Source organism: Eufriesea mexicana, unplaced genomic scaffold (genome assembly GCF_001483705.2).
Source record: "Eufriesea mexicana isolate 0111107269 unplaced genomic scaffold, ASM148370v2 scaffold113, whole genome shotgun sequence".
NCBI classification, from domain to species: domain Eukaryota; kingdom Metazoa; phylum Arthropoda; class Insecta; order Hymenoptera; family Apidae; genus Eufriesea; species Eufriesea mexicana.
Window position 1 is genome coordinate 944476 of NW_016908278.1, and position 13657 is coordinate 958132.

The 13657-nt window shown below is 36.8% G+C and overlaps 1 protein-coding gene across 1 annotated transcript in view; it reads right to left on the minus strand.

Moving 5' to 3' along the window:
- Nucleotides 1-313: 313 nt before the first annotated feature.
- LOC108554906 (uncharacterized) overlaps nucleotides 314-13657 on the minus strand; it is a 116563-nt gene continuing 103219 nt past the window's right edge. The window contains exons 2-4 of the mRNA XM_017910319.1: nucleotides 10624-10887; nucleotides 4835-5064; nucleotides 314-854 (exon numbers count right to left, since the gene is read on the minus strand). Coding sequence (XP_017765808.1) covers nucleotides 513-854; nucleotides 4835-5064; nucleotides 10624-10887 — 836 coding nt within the window. The 3' untranslated portion in view covers nucleotides 314-512. The remainder of the gene's footprint in view (nucleotides 855-4834; nucleotides 5065-10623; nucleotides 10888-13657) is intronic.

Genomic DNA, 13657 nt, shown 5'->3' on the forward strand with positions numbered 1-13657 from the left:
TATACTAGTACATTTATTACCCTCGCAAATACCGAAATGCGAAAATACGAATAATGAAAACCGAGAAAATTGGTTATATCGATACCGATACCGAAAATACCGGTTTGCGTATCGATTAATTTTCTGTTTTGCTAAAAGAGATTTTGCAATTACCGATTTATTAAGGTAGGAAAGAAATTTTGTTGCAGAAACAGAGAATTTTATTTTAGTGTAAGTTGAAATAAGTCAGCAAGAAAGAAAATGACGAGTTTGTCAGATGTTTGACTAATACCGGTATTTATTTCGGTTTCCGATGATAAATCAATTTCGATTACCGGTTACAATCGATTTTGGTATAGTTCTGTTGGCTCAGCGTATCGGATCCGTGGCTCAGGCTAGCCTGCACCTGGGATCGAATCGAACAGCGAACTTTACGTCAACGATTCTTTTGACATTTAAGAAGCAACGGCTTTACCCGGACAAAATGATCCCAATGATCGAGCGAGCTTCAGTGGCGATTTCCGACGAGTCGGTTAAACATGCAAAGGTGCTAAGTTACCGCGGTTAAATGATCGAAGGATCGCTAGGAGATAGGCGATCGCCATCGACGCGAGGGGGTGATGGACGCAGCTGCTGGATCTAGGTGGCTCTTGGGCCAATCGCTGATTGCTGGCGGCCAGCGTCGCGGTTTCCTTCCTCTCCAGCACCCTCGCACCGATGATCCCTGGCAGCGTCGACTGACAGCTCAGAGTCAGGGTCCCACCCGGGAAATGGTGTCGTTCCAGACGCAGGGTCAGGCCTAGTCGCGTCGAAGACACGATGCTGTCGTCAGAGGAGTCGATGCTTGGCAACTCTCTGGTCCACGGTTTGTTCACCTGTTGACGAGACAGGGTGGTTTTTACTGGTTCTTGCCCCAAATTTCTTTCAAAGATTGGGAATTGTTTGACAGTTTGCTCTGCTGGGTCCTTGGATGTTGAAACAGTGGCTAGGGTGGATGGAGACTTTGCAAGTTGCAAGGTTTTATTGGGATTTAGATATCGGATAGGTTGTTATTGACAGATTATTAGCATTTTCAGCTTTTATATAGCGTTATAGCAGATGAATAGATTAGTGGCTCTGACAGACTGTTGCGGATGATCGAACCAACTGATAGTATTGAATCTGTGAATTGAAAATTTGTATTTTCAGAGTTCGTTTTGGACCAATGGATTTAGGTGACTTTGGCAGTTTGTTGTGGACGTTCTATGGGATTTTGGGTGTTGGAATAGTTTGGTAGATAACTGAATCTCTGGTTTAATTTAAATGGATCGATTGTTTCATTAATAGTAGGATGATTGTATAGAATATAGCTGAATCACAGCTAAATGTGCAGCTACGATATCACTGTGCAACTCTGATTATCGAGTAAATATATGTATTGATCTGGGGTAACTAGTTGGTTATGATGCTGCTGTGTACAGTGTTTATTGATACGAATTGATAATATAATATTTAAAAATAAATTACTAGGCTTGTCTCTCTTAAACGAGAGATCCGTCAGAGTGACGTGATCCAGGGATAGAGAATTAATAGTTATCACACGGCTTGGGACGCCATCGCGATAACCTAGACGTTAGCCAAGCATCCGAGGTGAGCTTCCCCGGCTCGTGGTGAGGAAAATTTAATACCTGGCTTTCCGTCTGTTATTTTTGAGACGAAAACGGGTTCTGAATGCACAGTAAGCAAGTTTAAAAGTATCCTCGACTCTAAACTGACGGTTTTAATTCCTCCCTCCCCGCGAAGAAGTTTTTGAAGGGCCAGAATGCAGGGGGTGCGGTGGCTGGAACACTACACGAGCACCTTTTAAGCGGTTCTCATGATTTTATATCCTTAGCCAGCGTTTGCATTTGCAATTCAGAGGCATCGCGAGTTCTCTTCATTTCCACAACTTCCACGCCCAGTTGCACCCCCGTTGTTGTCGCGTTTACGACACGTCAATCTTGAGAAACTGTCCCTAAGGGACGACGTAGAGTTTCCGCGACTTAATTAAGACCCGCGATTTTTCCAGCTTAATCGAGTTTCTTATCCGAGCAAAGATATTACAGCCCGGTGTTTCCCGCGCCGGAATAATTCAATTCCGAGTCTTCTACTTTGAATTAGCACGGAATTTCTTAACGTTTCCCTGAATCATCATAATTCTGTATTTTCCGTCCTTTCTAAGTCCAAGTTACCCAACAAACAACTTTCGAATTAGCTTTCCAAATTCAAAGTAGCTTCAGGGAAATACAGGGTGGCCGCTGAAAGACTGAACAATGTAAATAATTCTACGAACACTTGTTTTATTAATTTTCTGTGAAAAATAATATCTTTTAAAGGACCTTTTCAAGCCCTTCAACTTTTCAGTGGCCATTCTGTATGATAAATAGCGTTACCATTTCTCTGACAATGACAGAACTTTGGTATCGAATCAGGTATTCTCTCCAACCCTTCTCTAACTACCCCAATTTTTCCATTCCATCTAAATAAAAAATTATTAGCCGAAGGATGAGGGGATGGCGCTAGTGATTCAGAAGACTTTCTTCCTCTTTATTTGACTGACTGCCCTTCGGCTCGACACTTCGAAGATTCGACACCCCTCTACCGATCGTCTCGCCATCAATAGGTTTAAGTGTTTTAGGCGTGAACAGTTGTAGACGTTGCCTGTCACCTATTTACACCGTCTGTTCTAAGATCGCTTACGTGTTATTAATAGAAATAGATAACTAATTTTCGCTTATCTCCTAAATTAATTAATTACCGCGAGCATTCCTCAAAATTGATCCAAATCAGTATAACACTGTGCAAAGACGAGGCACCTGAAAACAGCCCCGAATCGTAATCTGATAGGAGAATAATAGCCCGAAAGGGGCGAGATGAAGTCATATTTATCGTCACGGGGCGATCGTTTATCAGGCAAAGAGCAAATGGCCAGATCAGAGACTCGCGTGAACTTTGGCGGGATGAGAACACCTTCGTCCGTGTGTCTGGGCGATACATTAGGGCGAACTGCACCGTATTTCACATCGGGTATCGCGCGCGATCAAACGGGCCCGCTCGCGTAGTTTTATAGATAATAAATGTTTATACCCTGTGTGCAGCGTGTTAAATCGCAGGGAAGCAGGGCGAAGGCTCGTTCATAACGACGTCGGAAGGATCCAGCGGTTTTCACCGCGTTAAATCGAGCCAGAGTTCACGAGAGGAATGGGAAGGACTCGTTGCGGGGAATCGGGATCGGCGAATTCCGCGTGGCTGGCTTGGATCTTGCGCGCGATCGTGATTTCGAACGTGACGGGTGGAGAGAGCAAGTGTGACGATAAGGATTCATTTTTCTTCGGCAATAGTGTATTCGAGAGTCACGATGGATCGTCCTGCAGATTTCCGTCCCAGCCCTCTGGCATATACGCTCGACGCAGAAGTGTATTTGCATACATTTGAATCGGATCTTTGGTTAAGCGCGTTTTCCTGTAATCCGTCCAATAAAAACCGACTGCCTTGGGATTTTTTTCGAAGGAAACCACGTTACATTATGTTATTTATACTTGAGGAATATTTACAATTTTTCTTTTTGTAACGAAACTATTGAGAATCTTGGAAATTACATAGCCTTAGGTAAATGGTGTTTTTAAAAACAGGCTCTAATGATTGACGTTATTCTGGTACACCTGGTTATCTAAACCGAAAGAACTAAAGAGCGTCTTGATTAGTATGAATGTGGCTATAGCATGGACCACTAGCACAGCGAAATTTCGAAAATTAAAAAAATGGCAGCATTTTGAAATTTAAATATCGACCTCTTATGCTTTTCGCCCTTTGGGGTGGTAAATAAAAATAGAAAAAAAATATCAGATTTTAAAATTCGTGGTTTATGTGGTGAAGGTACATTCGCTGAAGATCTCCCCCAAATTTCAAGTCAATCGGTTAACTAAAACTCGAGATATCCCATCAGCCAGTTCAAAAAGTATGGTTTCGAGAAAAACGCTGTATAAGTGACTGTACATCGCAATTTAAGCATCTATAACTTTGCTAATTTCACGATTTCAGACAAATCCAGTTACACAGAGATTTTCGAAAACATGTACTTTGAGAAAATGTAAAAAAGGAAATTGATTTTTGTAAATCAAATTACAGGAATACCGTCTGAATTTCGCGCAACGAATTGGAGTTGCTGTTGAATTGAAATATCGCTGGAAACGTAGAGTGTTGAGAAATCGTTTCGCGTTTGGAAAAGAAGTGAGCTGGGAGTATTGATCAACCTCTTGGCTTGTTACTCTTTTAGCAGCTACTTAAGCGAGCGTTAATTATTCACTGTCGTAACACCCTATCCGATGCTAGATATCGAAACACTGTGTAACGTTTATTTTTAGTTACTTAGTTTCTGCGATATTAGTGAGAAAGATAAAGTCAAAGTTAGGATTGAACTTTGCTGTAGAAACATAACCTATATTTGCCGAATCGAACTTGCAAACAGTGTTGTTAATGCGACACGATATTATAAAGCTAGGAAGAACAGTGTATAAATATAAAATAAAAATGAGAATCGATTTTAATAGTAAAAGAATAATTATTGAAACGGAAGGAACAGGAAAATCATTTAATATCCGATTCTCCGATAGATTCGTTTGATTCGAACCTAACCTAACCTAAACCACGAGTGAAAGACCCATTAGAAATGGCTGACGCTCGCGAGAGCGACCTCTGTCGAGAGCAGATGGCGCCACGAGCGAGTCATTGCTCCATGGCGGCTGGAATCTGAAAGTCTAAAGTTCATGGATGGCAACGGAACGTCTCTCCAGGCTCTAATAGCCGTACATTCTCATAAAACTATAGCTACCCTTACCTCTTTTCCGTTGAGGATAAAGACGAGCTGGGCTGGAGGGTAGCTGGCCGCGGAACTGCATTCCGCTTGGAGCGTTCCACCCGCCTCGTAAGAAGGTCGAAGGCCACGTAGACTGGGTCGGTCCTTTGGAGGAATGGCGACGCTCATATTCGCCTCGTCGTAGATCGTGAGGAAACTGGGCCCTTCAGAGGACACCTCGCAGCCATAGGACCCCGCGAGATTCACTTTGCCTGAAATACAAATTATGCATAATTTTTTTTTTTTTCTTTTCTTTTCTTTTCTTTACTTCGATTTTGCATTGGAATTTTAAATATATTGGAATTTTCTTCTATCCAAACTTTTCTTTTCTTTTCTTTACTTCGATTTTGCATTGGAATTTTGAATATATTGGAATTTTCTTCTATCCAACGAATTTGCTTTGGTTATGGAGTAATATGGCACAGGTGACAAAGGGTGTATAAATACAATACAAATTATGCATAATTTTTCTTTTTTTTTTTCTTTCTTTTCTTTACTTCGATTTTGCATTGGAATTTTAAATATATTGGAATTTTTTTCTATCCAACGAATTCGCTTTGGTTATGGAGTAATATGGCACAGGTGACAAAAGGTGTACAAATACAATACAAATTATGCATAATTCTTTTTTTTTCTTTCTTTTCTTTACTTCAATTTTGCATTGGAATTTTAAAGATATTTGAATTTTTTTCTGTCCAACCAATTTGCTTTAGTTATGAAATAATATGGCACAAGTGACAAAGGGTGTAACTTAGTAGGATTTGGAAGAATTATTTTCATATTTTTGGATGTCGAATATCGATGATTTGGGAATTATTGTATTTATTAATATGTTGACTGTCGAAATTTTGCATGTGATATATATTACATATTAAAAAGAGGGAATAATGTTTGAATTCTTTAATCTCGTTACTTTACATTTCCGATTTTTGCATGAGTAATTTTGGTTGTTGAAATGTTGGTAATACATCGCGATTTGTTTTATCGATATTGGTATTAATAATTTCAAAGGATAGATGTGGTAATAGAAAATTCTTGTGGAAACGTGTCGCGCAATAAAATAATTCCTACAATGAACGTTGAGTGAAAAACGAGAATTACGATTCATTTGTAACACTCAATGGATACAGTCGTATTTATTCCAGAATATATGTGCAATGATTAAAACGTTACTTTAATACGTTGTATAATTTATCATTTACTCGAATAAAAAATTCAGCTACAGTTTGTTCGCTGCCATATCAGATGGCTTCGTTTTGATTAACGCCTGTTCATTTAATGAACATTTAAATTGAAAAAAATTCTCATTTTCCCACATCTGTTGAGACTTTAATCCCCTGAATAATAGTTAAAGAAAACATTTAAACGAGTAAACCGAATTAAGCCGTTACCCGTTATCGTATCAGGTTAATGATTTTTCATTACCATTGGAATTAACTTCTTCCTCGAACATTGCAATTTTTTAATATCAGCAATTGTTGAAGTATTCCTTTGATCGAGATAAAATATTTTTCATACGGTTTTCGACAAAGAAAATTTAATAACACGGGATATTAAACAATTATACAGAACGGTGTTAATAAACGTTTATAAAATTCATCCCTTTTCAGGGATTGCAGAGGAAAAATCTGCCCCTATCCTTTAATACCCAACTTGGAATAATTAAAAAATTATTAAAAAATAATTAAAATAAGTGAAAAAAATATTTTTCCATTATTCTTCGCAATTTTACTAATTTAAACGTCGAGTTTTAAAATAAAATTCAAAAATTATACCAAAATACTATATTTTCATTCCACCTTAAACAGCGGTGCCCATAGAATTCTCCAAATATTTTTACACGCATCTGTATTAAGGAAAATTAAAAATCGTGAAACCTAGTAAATAATTAAAAAAATGACGTCCGATGCAAAATTTTTAATGCACTATTCAGGAAACAAGTAATTAATAATAAAAGACAATTCTAACTTCGAAGCTAATTTATTAAATTTTCCACCTTAAACAGCGGTGCCCATAGAATTCTCCAAATATTTTTACACAAATCTGTATTAAGGAAAATTAAAAATCGTGAAACCTAGAAAATAATTAAAAAATGACGTTCGATGTAGAATTCTTAGTACAGTGTTCGGGAAATAATTAATTGCTAGTAAAAGGCAATACTAACTTCGAAGCTAATTTATTAAATTTTCCACCTTAAAGAGCGGTGCCCATAGAATTCTCCAAATATTTTTACACACATCTGTACTAAGGAAAATTAAAAATCGTGAAATATAGAAATAATTAAAAAATGACGTTCGATGTAGAATTTTTAATGCAGTGTTCGGAAAATAATTAATTAATAATAAAAGGCAATACTAACTTCGAAACTGATTTATTAAATTTTCCACCTTAAACAGGGGTGCCCATAGAATTCTCCAAATATTTTTACACACATCTGTACTAAGGAAAATTAAAAATCGTGAAATATAGAAATAATTAAAAAATGACGTTCGATGTAGAATTTTTAATGCAGTGTTCGGAAAATAATTAATTAATAATAAAAGGCAATACTAACTTCGAAACTGATTTATTAAATTTTCCACCTTAAACAGGGGTGCCCATAGAATTCTCCAAATATTTTTACACACATCTGTACTAAGGAAAATTAAAAATCGTGAAATATAGAAATAATTAAAAAATGACGTTCGATGTAGAATTTTTAATGCAGTGTTCGGAAAATAATTAATTAATAATAAAAGGCAATACTAACTTCGAAACTGATTTATTAAATTTTCCACCTTAAACAGGGGTGCCCATAGAATTCTCCAAATATTTTTACACACATCTGTACTAAGGAAAATTAAAAATCGTGAAATATAGAAATAATTAAAAAATGACGTTCGATGTAGAATTTTTAATGCAGTGTTCGGAAAATAATTAATTAATAATAAAAGGCAATACTAACTTCGAAACTGATTTATTAAATTTTCCACCTTAAACAGGGGTGCCCATAGAATTCTCCAAATATTTTTACACACATCTGTACTAAGGAAAATTAAAAATCGTGAAATATAGAAATAATTAAAAAATGACGTTCGATGTAGAATTTTTAATGCAGTGTTCGGAAAATAATTAATTAATAATAAAAGGCAATACTAACTTCGAAACTGATTTATTAAATTTTCCACCTTAAACAGGGGTGCCCATAGAATTCTCCAAATACTTTTACACGCATTTGTATTAAGGAAAATTAAAAATCGTGAAACCTAGGAAATAATTAAAAAATGACGTTCGATGTAGAATTTTTAATGCAGTGTTCGGAAAATAATTAATTAATAATAAAAGGCAATACTAACTTCGAAACTGATTTATTAAATTTTCCACCTTAAACATTGGTGCCCATAGAATTCTCCAATTATTTTTACACGCATCTGTATTACGGAAAATTAAAAATCGTGAAACCTAGGAAATAATTAAAAAATGACGTTCGATGCAAAATTTTTAATGCAGTGTTCGGGAAATAATTAATTGCTAGTAAAGGGCAATACTAACTTCGAAGCTAATTCTCACCCCGCGTAGTAGTACTCCGCTTGGAGGAACTCGCATCGGTGGTTCCTCAGCGAGCAGAACTGAAGACGAAAGAATGAGAGCGCACCCCATCGAAGCTCATCCTAGTGGCCCCACCCCCAGGGTCGTAATGAATTAACAAAGTTACACCGGCTACTTGGGTAGCTCGAATGCAATCAACCCGAAGATTAGAATCCTAAGAGAAGATGCGCGGAAGGGAAGAGGAACGAGGAGAACGTGGATCCCTGTGGAACGGAGAAAAATGGGCGGGAATAGAAATTTAATAGGGGCTAGCCTCGTTCGGGACGAGGAAAGTTCGTTGGTTATTTAAGCGAAATTTCAGCCAGCCCGTTAACTTTCATCGTTCGCTCGCTTCAACTTGCGAAGACCTCGCGGAGTTACTGTTTCGATTTTAATCTAAAATTGCGAGCCTTCGCGGGGATCTTATCGGGCAGTCTTCCTCCTCTTCCTCTTCTTCGAGTTTCGGCGAGATTTGTTTTTCGTTCCCTATGTTTGTTATAATATTTTCGGCCCTGAAACGCAGCTTGACGGGAAGACAGGTCGATGAGCGCGAGGCAAAGAGAAACGAACATAAGTTTAATAGTTTCGTTGGTGTAATGGCGGCGGGTAGGATACGGTATTCTAGTTGAAAGTTTTAGAAAGAGAAGACTGGCAATAAATTTGAAAAATATCGAAATATAAATTAGCTGGAGAAATTTCGAATATTTTGGCGAATAATATCAGCCTAGGAATTAAAAGCGGAGCAACAAATACTTGATACGAAAAATATGAAAACCCTCAACAGAGTTGATGTGACATTAATTTTAATTCAAAGAAAAGAAAAATGTCAGTCTAATTTAACACTAGAACTACCGATTTTTAATGGGCACCTAACTATAACGTGCACAGATTATAGTAATTTCAGCGATACGATGAATATGAGTAAATATATTGATTACAGTTCTTTCTTAACCCTCTATGGGCCCGTGTAACTTTCAAGTTGCATGCTAATGTATGGGTATTTTATTAAATACTGCATTCAGTGTTATCGTTTTCATCACTCCAGTTCTCGATTTTTCTTTCGATATAGTTTTAATTATTTTTACAATACCTCCCGTAGGTCCATTTTTAAAATTCTAATTCTTTTTCATTTACCGGTTATTCGATTATGATAGGTTAGGTCCTCTATGACCCCGTATGACCTTTCTTCCACAAGATGGCGTGGAAAATTATCTTGTCTATTTATTGCACATTATCTTGGCACAATAATACAAACGTTGTTAATTCAAACTTTCAATATGAATTCGTTATAATAAAATTGTCGAAACTGCTGAATTTATTGGTTGATATTTGTTGATTTTATGTTACATGCAATTCTTATAGTCAAGAAAAATATATATTCGGTCCATAGAGGGTTAATACGAGTTGATACCAATTGCATTCTTAAATTAGGTGTATGTGTTCGGTGATTGCAAAAAGGAAAATTCTGGGACCAGTCATTTTTACTGGATTGGTAGTTCTAGTGTTAAGAGACGTTTGTTGAAATTCCGAATTATAAACAGTATGGAAACCTTTATTTTCGCAATTTTTAATCAGTGCCAAATGGAAAATAAGTGCAAACTTGTTAAGACATTTGTCACCTGTAAGTCTCTCATCACCCCATGACAGAAATATTGTAATTTTATCATTGATGATTTCGTCACTGATATTTTTTCAATCTCAAGAATTTCCCTCGGTTCGTTATTTCTAATAATTTTCAGTATTTTCTCAGTGCAGGAGAAAATGCTAATCTCTCATATTCTCAAAGAATGAGAAACCCGAGGAGACAATAAAACAACGGTGTCTTGCTACGTTCAGCCTGAAAGAGCGAAAGCCAACAGAGAATCTTCGTGTTCCCTGGCACTCGACTCTGGTCGAAACACTCCGACCCGGCAGTTAACAATTTATCAACACTCTGTGCACATTAAACTGCATAATTCGCCGGCAAATTGCACGCCTTTCAACGTTAGAGCTTCGCAGCTTCTCGGTCGACTAACCCTCGACACTCGATCCTCGCGCACGGTTCACCCGAATACTCTCCCATCCCTCGAACCGATCGATCTCAGACGCTCGTGTGTTCCCGGACCACGATCACAGGCAAAACAGACGGCCATGGTGGCTGCTGCACGCACGTACAGCGACCGTGGGGTCGGGGAAACGGAACAAATCGAGAACTCTGTACGAACCTCTCCGATTGTTCGCCTGTCCCAGCAGCGTCACCTGTTTGCTGTCGCTCTTGTTCACGTTCACGTACACCCCATCGACGGGGAAATCTCGACCCGGTGGCCTCGAGCCCGGCATAAACCTGAAGAACTCGGCTCCGTCCTTGTACCATTTCACGGAATACAGATCCTCGCCGCTTAGGTCGTATTCGCATCTCAATATCACCTTCTCCCATCTTGGGTCCGCTATACTGGGCACGTCTAGTCTCAGTAGCTTGATCGACGCACCTGTAAGAACCAAAGATTCGCGTGTCTTTGAAATAGTCTGGATATGGAGTGTTGAAACATACACAATTGAAATAACAAAGGTGATAAAACATGGAAATAACAATAAAATGGTTCTCAATTTCAGTAGGAATACTAGAATAAACTAACAGAATTAGAATTTTTATAAAAATAAAAGGCAGAGTGAAAAATTTCCGATGAGAATATTAAAACTATCGAATCAAATTTTAAATAAAAATTTTTCAAACAGGAATTTTCGCTTTTCGAATAATAGTAGTAAATAATGGTTCTCAGTTTCACTGGGAATATTAGGATTAATTGTCAGAATTAGAATTTTTATAAAAATAAAGAACGGCGTAAAAAATTTTTGATGACTATATTAAGACTATCGAAACAAAGTTTAAATTAAAATTCTTCGAACAGGAATATTCGCTTTTTAAATAACAGTAGTAAATAAATTGGCGTTATGTCAATTTTTATTCCAAATTTAATCGTTATATGTATGCAAATTAATATTATATTTCGAAAAATTGATTGAAATTTGCCCGATATTCGCGACATCTACACTATCTCTACTGCGCATGCGCAACTGCGCTTGCGTAACGTCACAAAATGTCCGCCAAGCGAAGCATAGAGGTTATGCGTTGTATTCCTAACTTTCAAGTAAAATCGTATTGATTTTTGTTTATTTCTTTATACCAGGAATGTTATATTTAAATGATTATGGTTGCTTAGAAGGATACGTATTGTATATTTGGTTTAATTTTACAAAATTATTGATGGAAAGGAGTTGGTTTGCTTGTAGAGTTTTTAAATTAAGGGTGCAGTTTCGAAGGTTTCCTTTGATTCGTTCCCTTTGACAACGAGGGCGCTTTATGGCGACAGGAAGGTGGAGATTTGGTGAAAGAAAGGTAGTAAATTTTAAAGTCCATGAGCAAAAGGGAAGTGGTTTTTATTGGTGTTTGGTTTCCTTTGTGGGACGGTGTTTTAGACGAGGAGTGTTTCATGGCGATTGGAATTTCAAGAGCGGGTCAAGGAAAGGTGGCGAGTTCTGAAATTTAGGATAGAGAGAGCATTTTATTGGTATTTTCTATCGGTTTCCGCCGGTGAAAGGGATTTAGGGCGAAGACTGTTCTATTCAGGCAAAGTTTCGGAATTCGGGAATAAAGCAAAGGTTCTCAGTTTAGTGATTTCAGGGCAGCGAGAGGAAAACTTTGCTGTGGTCCTCCTTTCTCGTAGAAATATACGCTATCTCTACGAGAAATTATTCTTCTATAAAATTCGCTAACCATACGGTTAACGAATAATTATTTCATTTCATCCTCGCTTAAAATAAATAAGTTAGATACATAAAAATGGAGGAAAATAATTTACACGATGTCAAAGAGGGTTGATAAAATTCTAATATTGTTAAAATCATTTCTTAAAAAACTTAATACTCTAATAACCCCATAGAATAATTATAAAATCTTTACGTTACTCCTATAACACTATTTCATTTCAAAGTTATGCACCCATTTAATTCCTACTATATTCGTCTATTTTAGAAATATTCCATTCACTATTAAACGATAAATAAAACGGAAATAAATAAATAGAGACATAGAAATGGTGCAAAAAATAATTTACACGATGTGAAAGAGGGTTGATAGAAATCTAATATTGCCAAAATCATTTCATAAAAGTTTTAATACTCTAATAATTATAAAATCTTTACATTAATCCTATAACACTATTTCATTTAAAAATTATACGCCTATTTAATTCCTATTATATTCATCTATTTTAGAAATATCCTATTCAGTACTGAATGATAAATAAAATAGATATATAAAGATGGAAATAATTTACCCTATGTCAAAGAGGGTGGATAAAAATCTAATATTGTCAAAATTATTTCTTAAAAAACTTAATACTCTAATAACCCCATAGAATAATTATAAAATCTTTACGTTACTCCTATAACACTATTTCATTTCAAAGTTATGCACCCATTTAATTCCTACTATATTCGTCTATTTTAGAAATATTCCATTCACTATTAAACGATAAATAAAACGGAAATAAATAAATAGGTACATAAAAATGGAGGAAAATAATTTACACGATGTGAAAGAGGGTTGATAAAAATCTAATATTACCAAAATCATTTCGTAAAAGTTTTAATACTCTAATAATTATAAAATCTTTACGTTAATCCTATAACACTATTCCATTTAAAACTTACACTCCCATTTAATTCCTTCTATATTCGTCTATTTTAGAAATATTCCACTGACTACTAAACGATAAATAAACCGGGAATAAAATTGAGCAGTGTACCACAATAAATAACACCAGACCTCGATTATTCCCGTGCAAACAAACCTCCCACCCGGATGATTAATCAAACTTTCCCGCCAAAAATTCCTCCGATCTTCGCGACTAACCTCGTTACACCCACCCTCGACCCGCCATTAAACCCCGAGCCGTGGAACAACAAAGAGCGTTCATTTTGAGCACTGAAAAATCGTCTGGTTCATTAACGAACGTCCACTCACGGAAGATGTAAATGCGACAGAATTTGTGCAGCTGGCCAGTAGCGTAAACAAGCGTCGAAAAAGTTTACACTGAAAGCGGCTCGCCGCTAGTCGAACTCCATTTGCCGGTCGACTGCTGGCGCGCGAGAAAAACAGCAATTATCGGCGTAATGGGTGGGTATTTGACAATGAAAAAAGAAAAAAAATCGGGGGGCGGGGGGTAGGAGGACCGAAAGAAGTGAAAAGCAGACGCG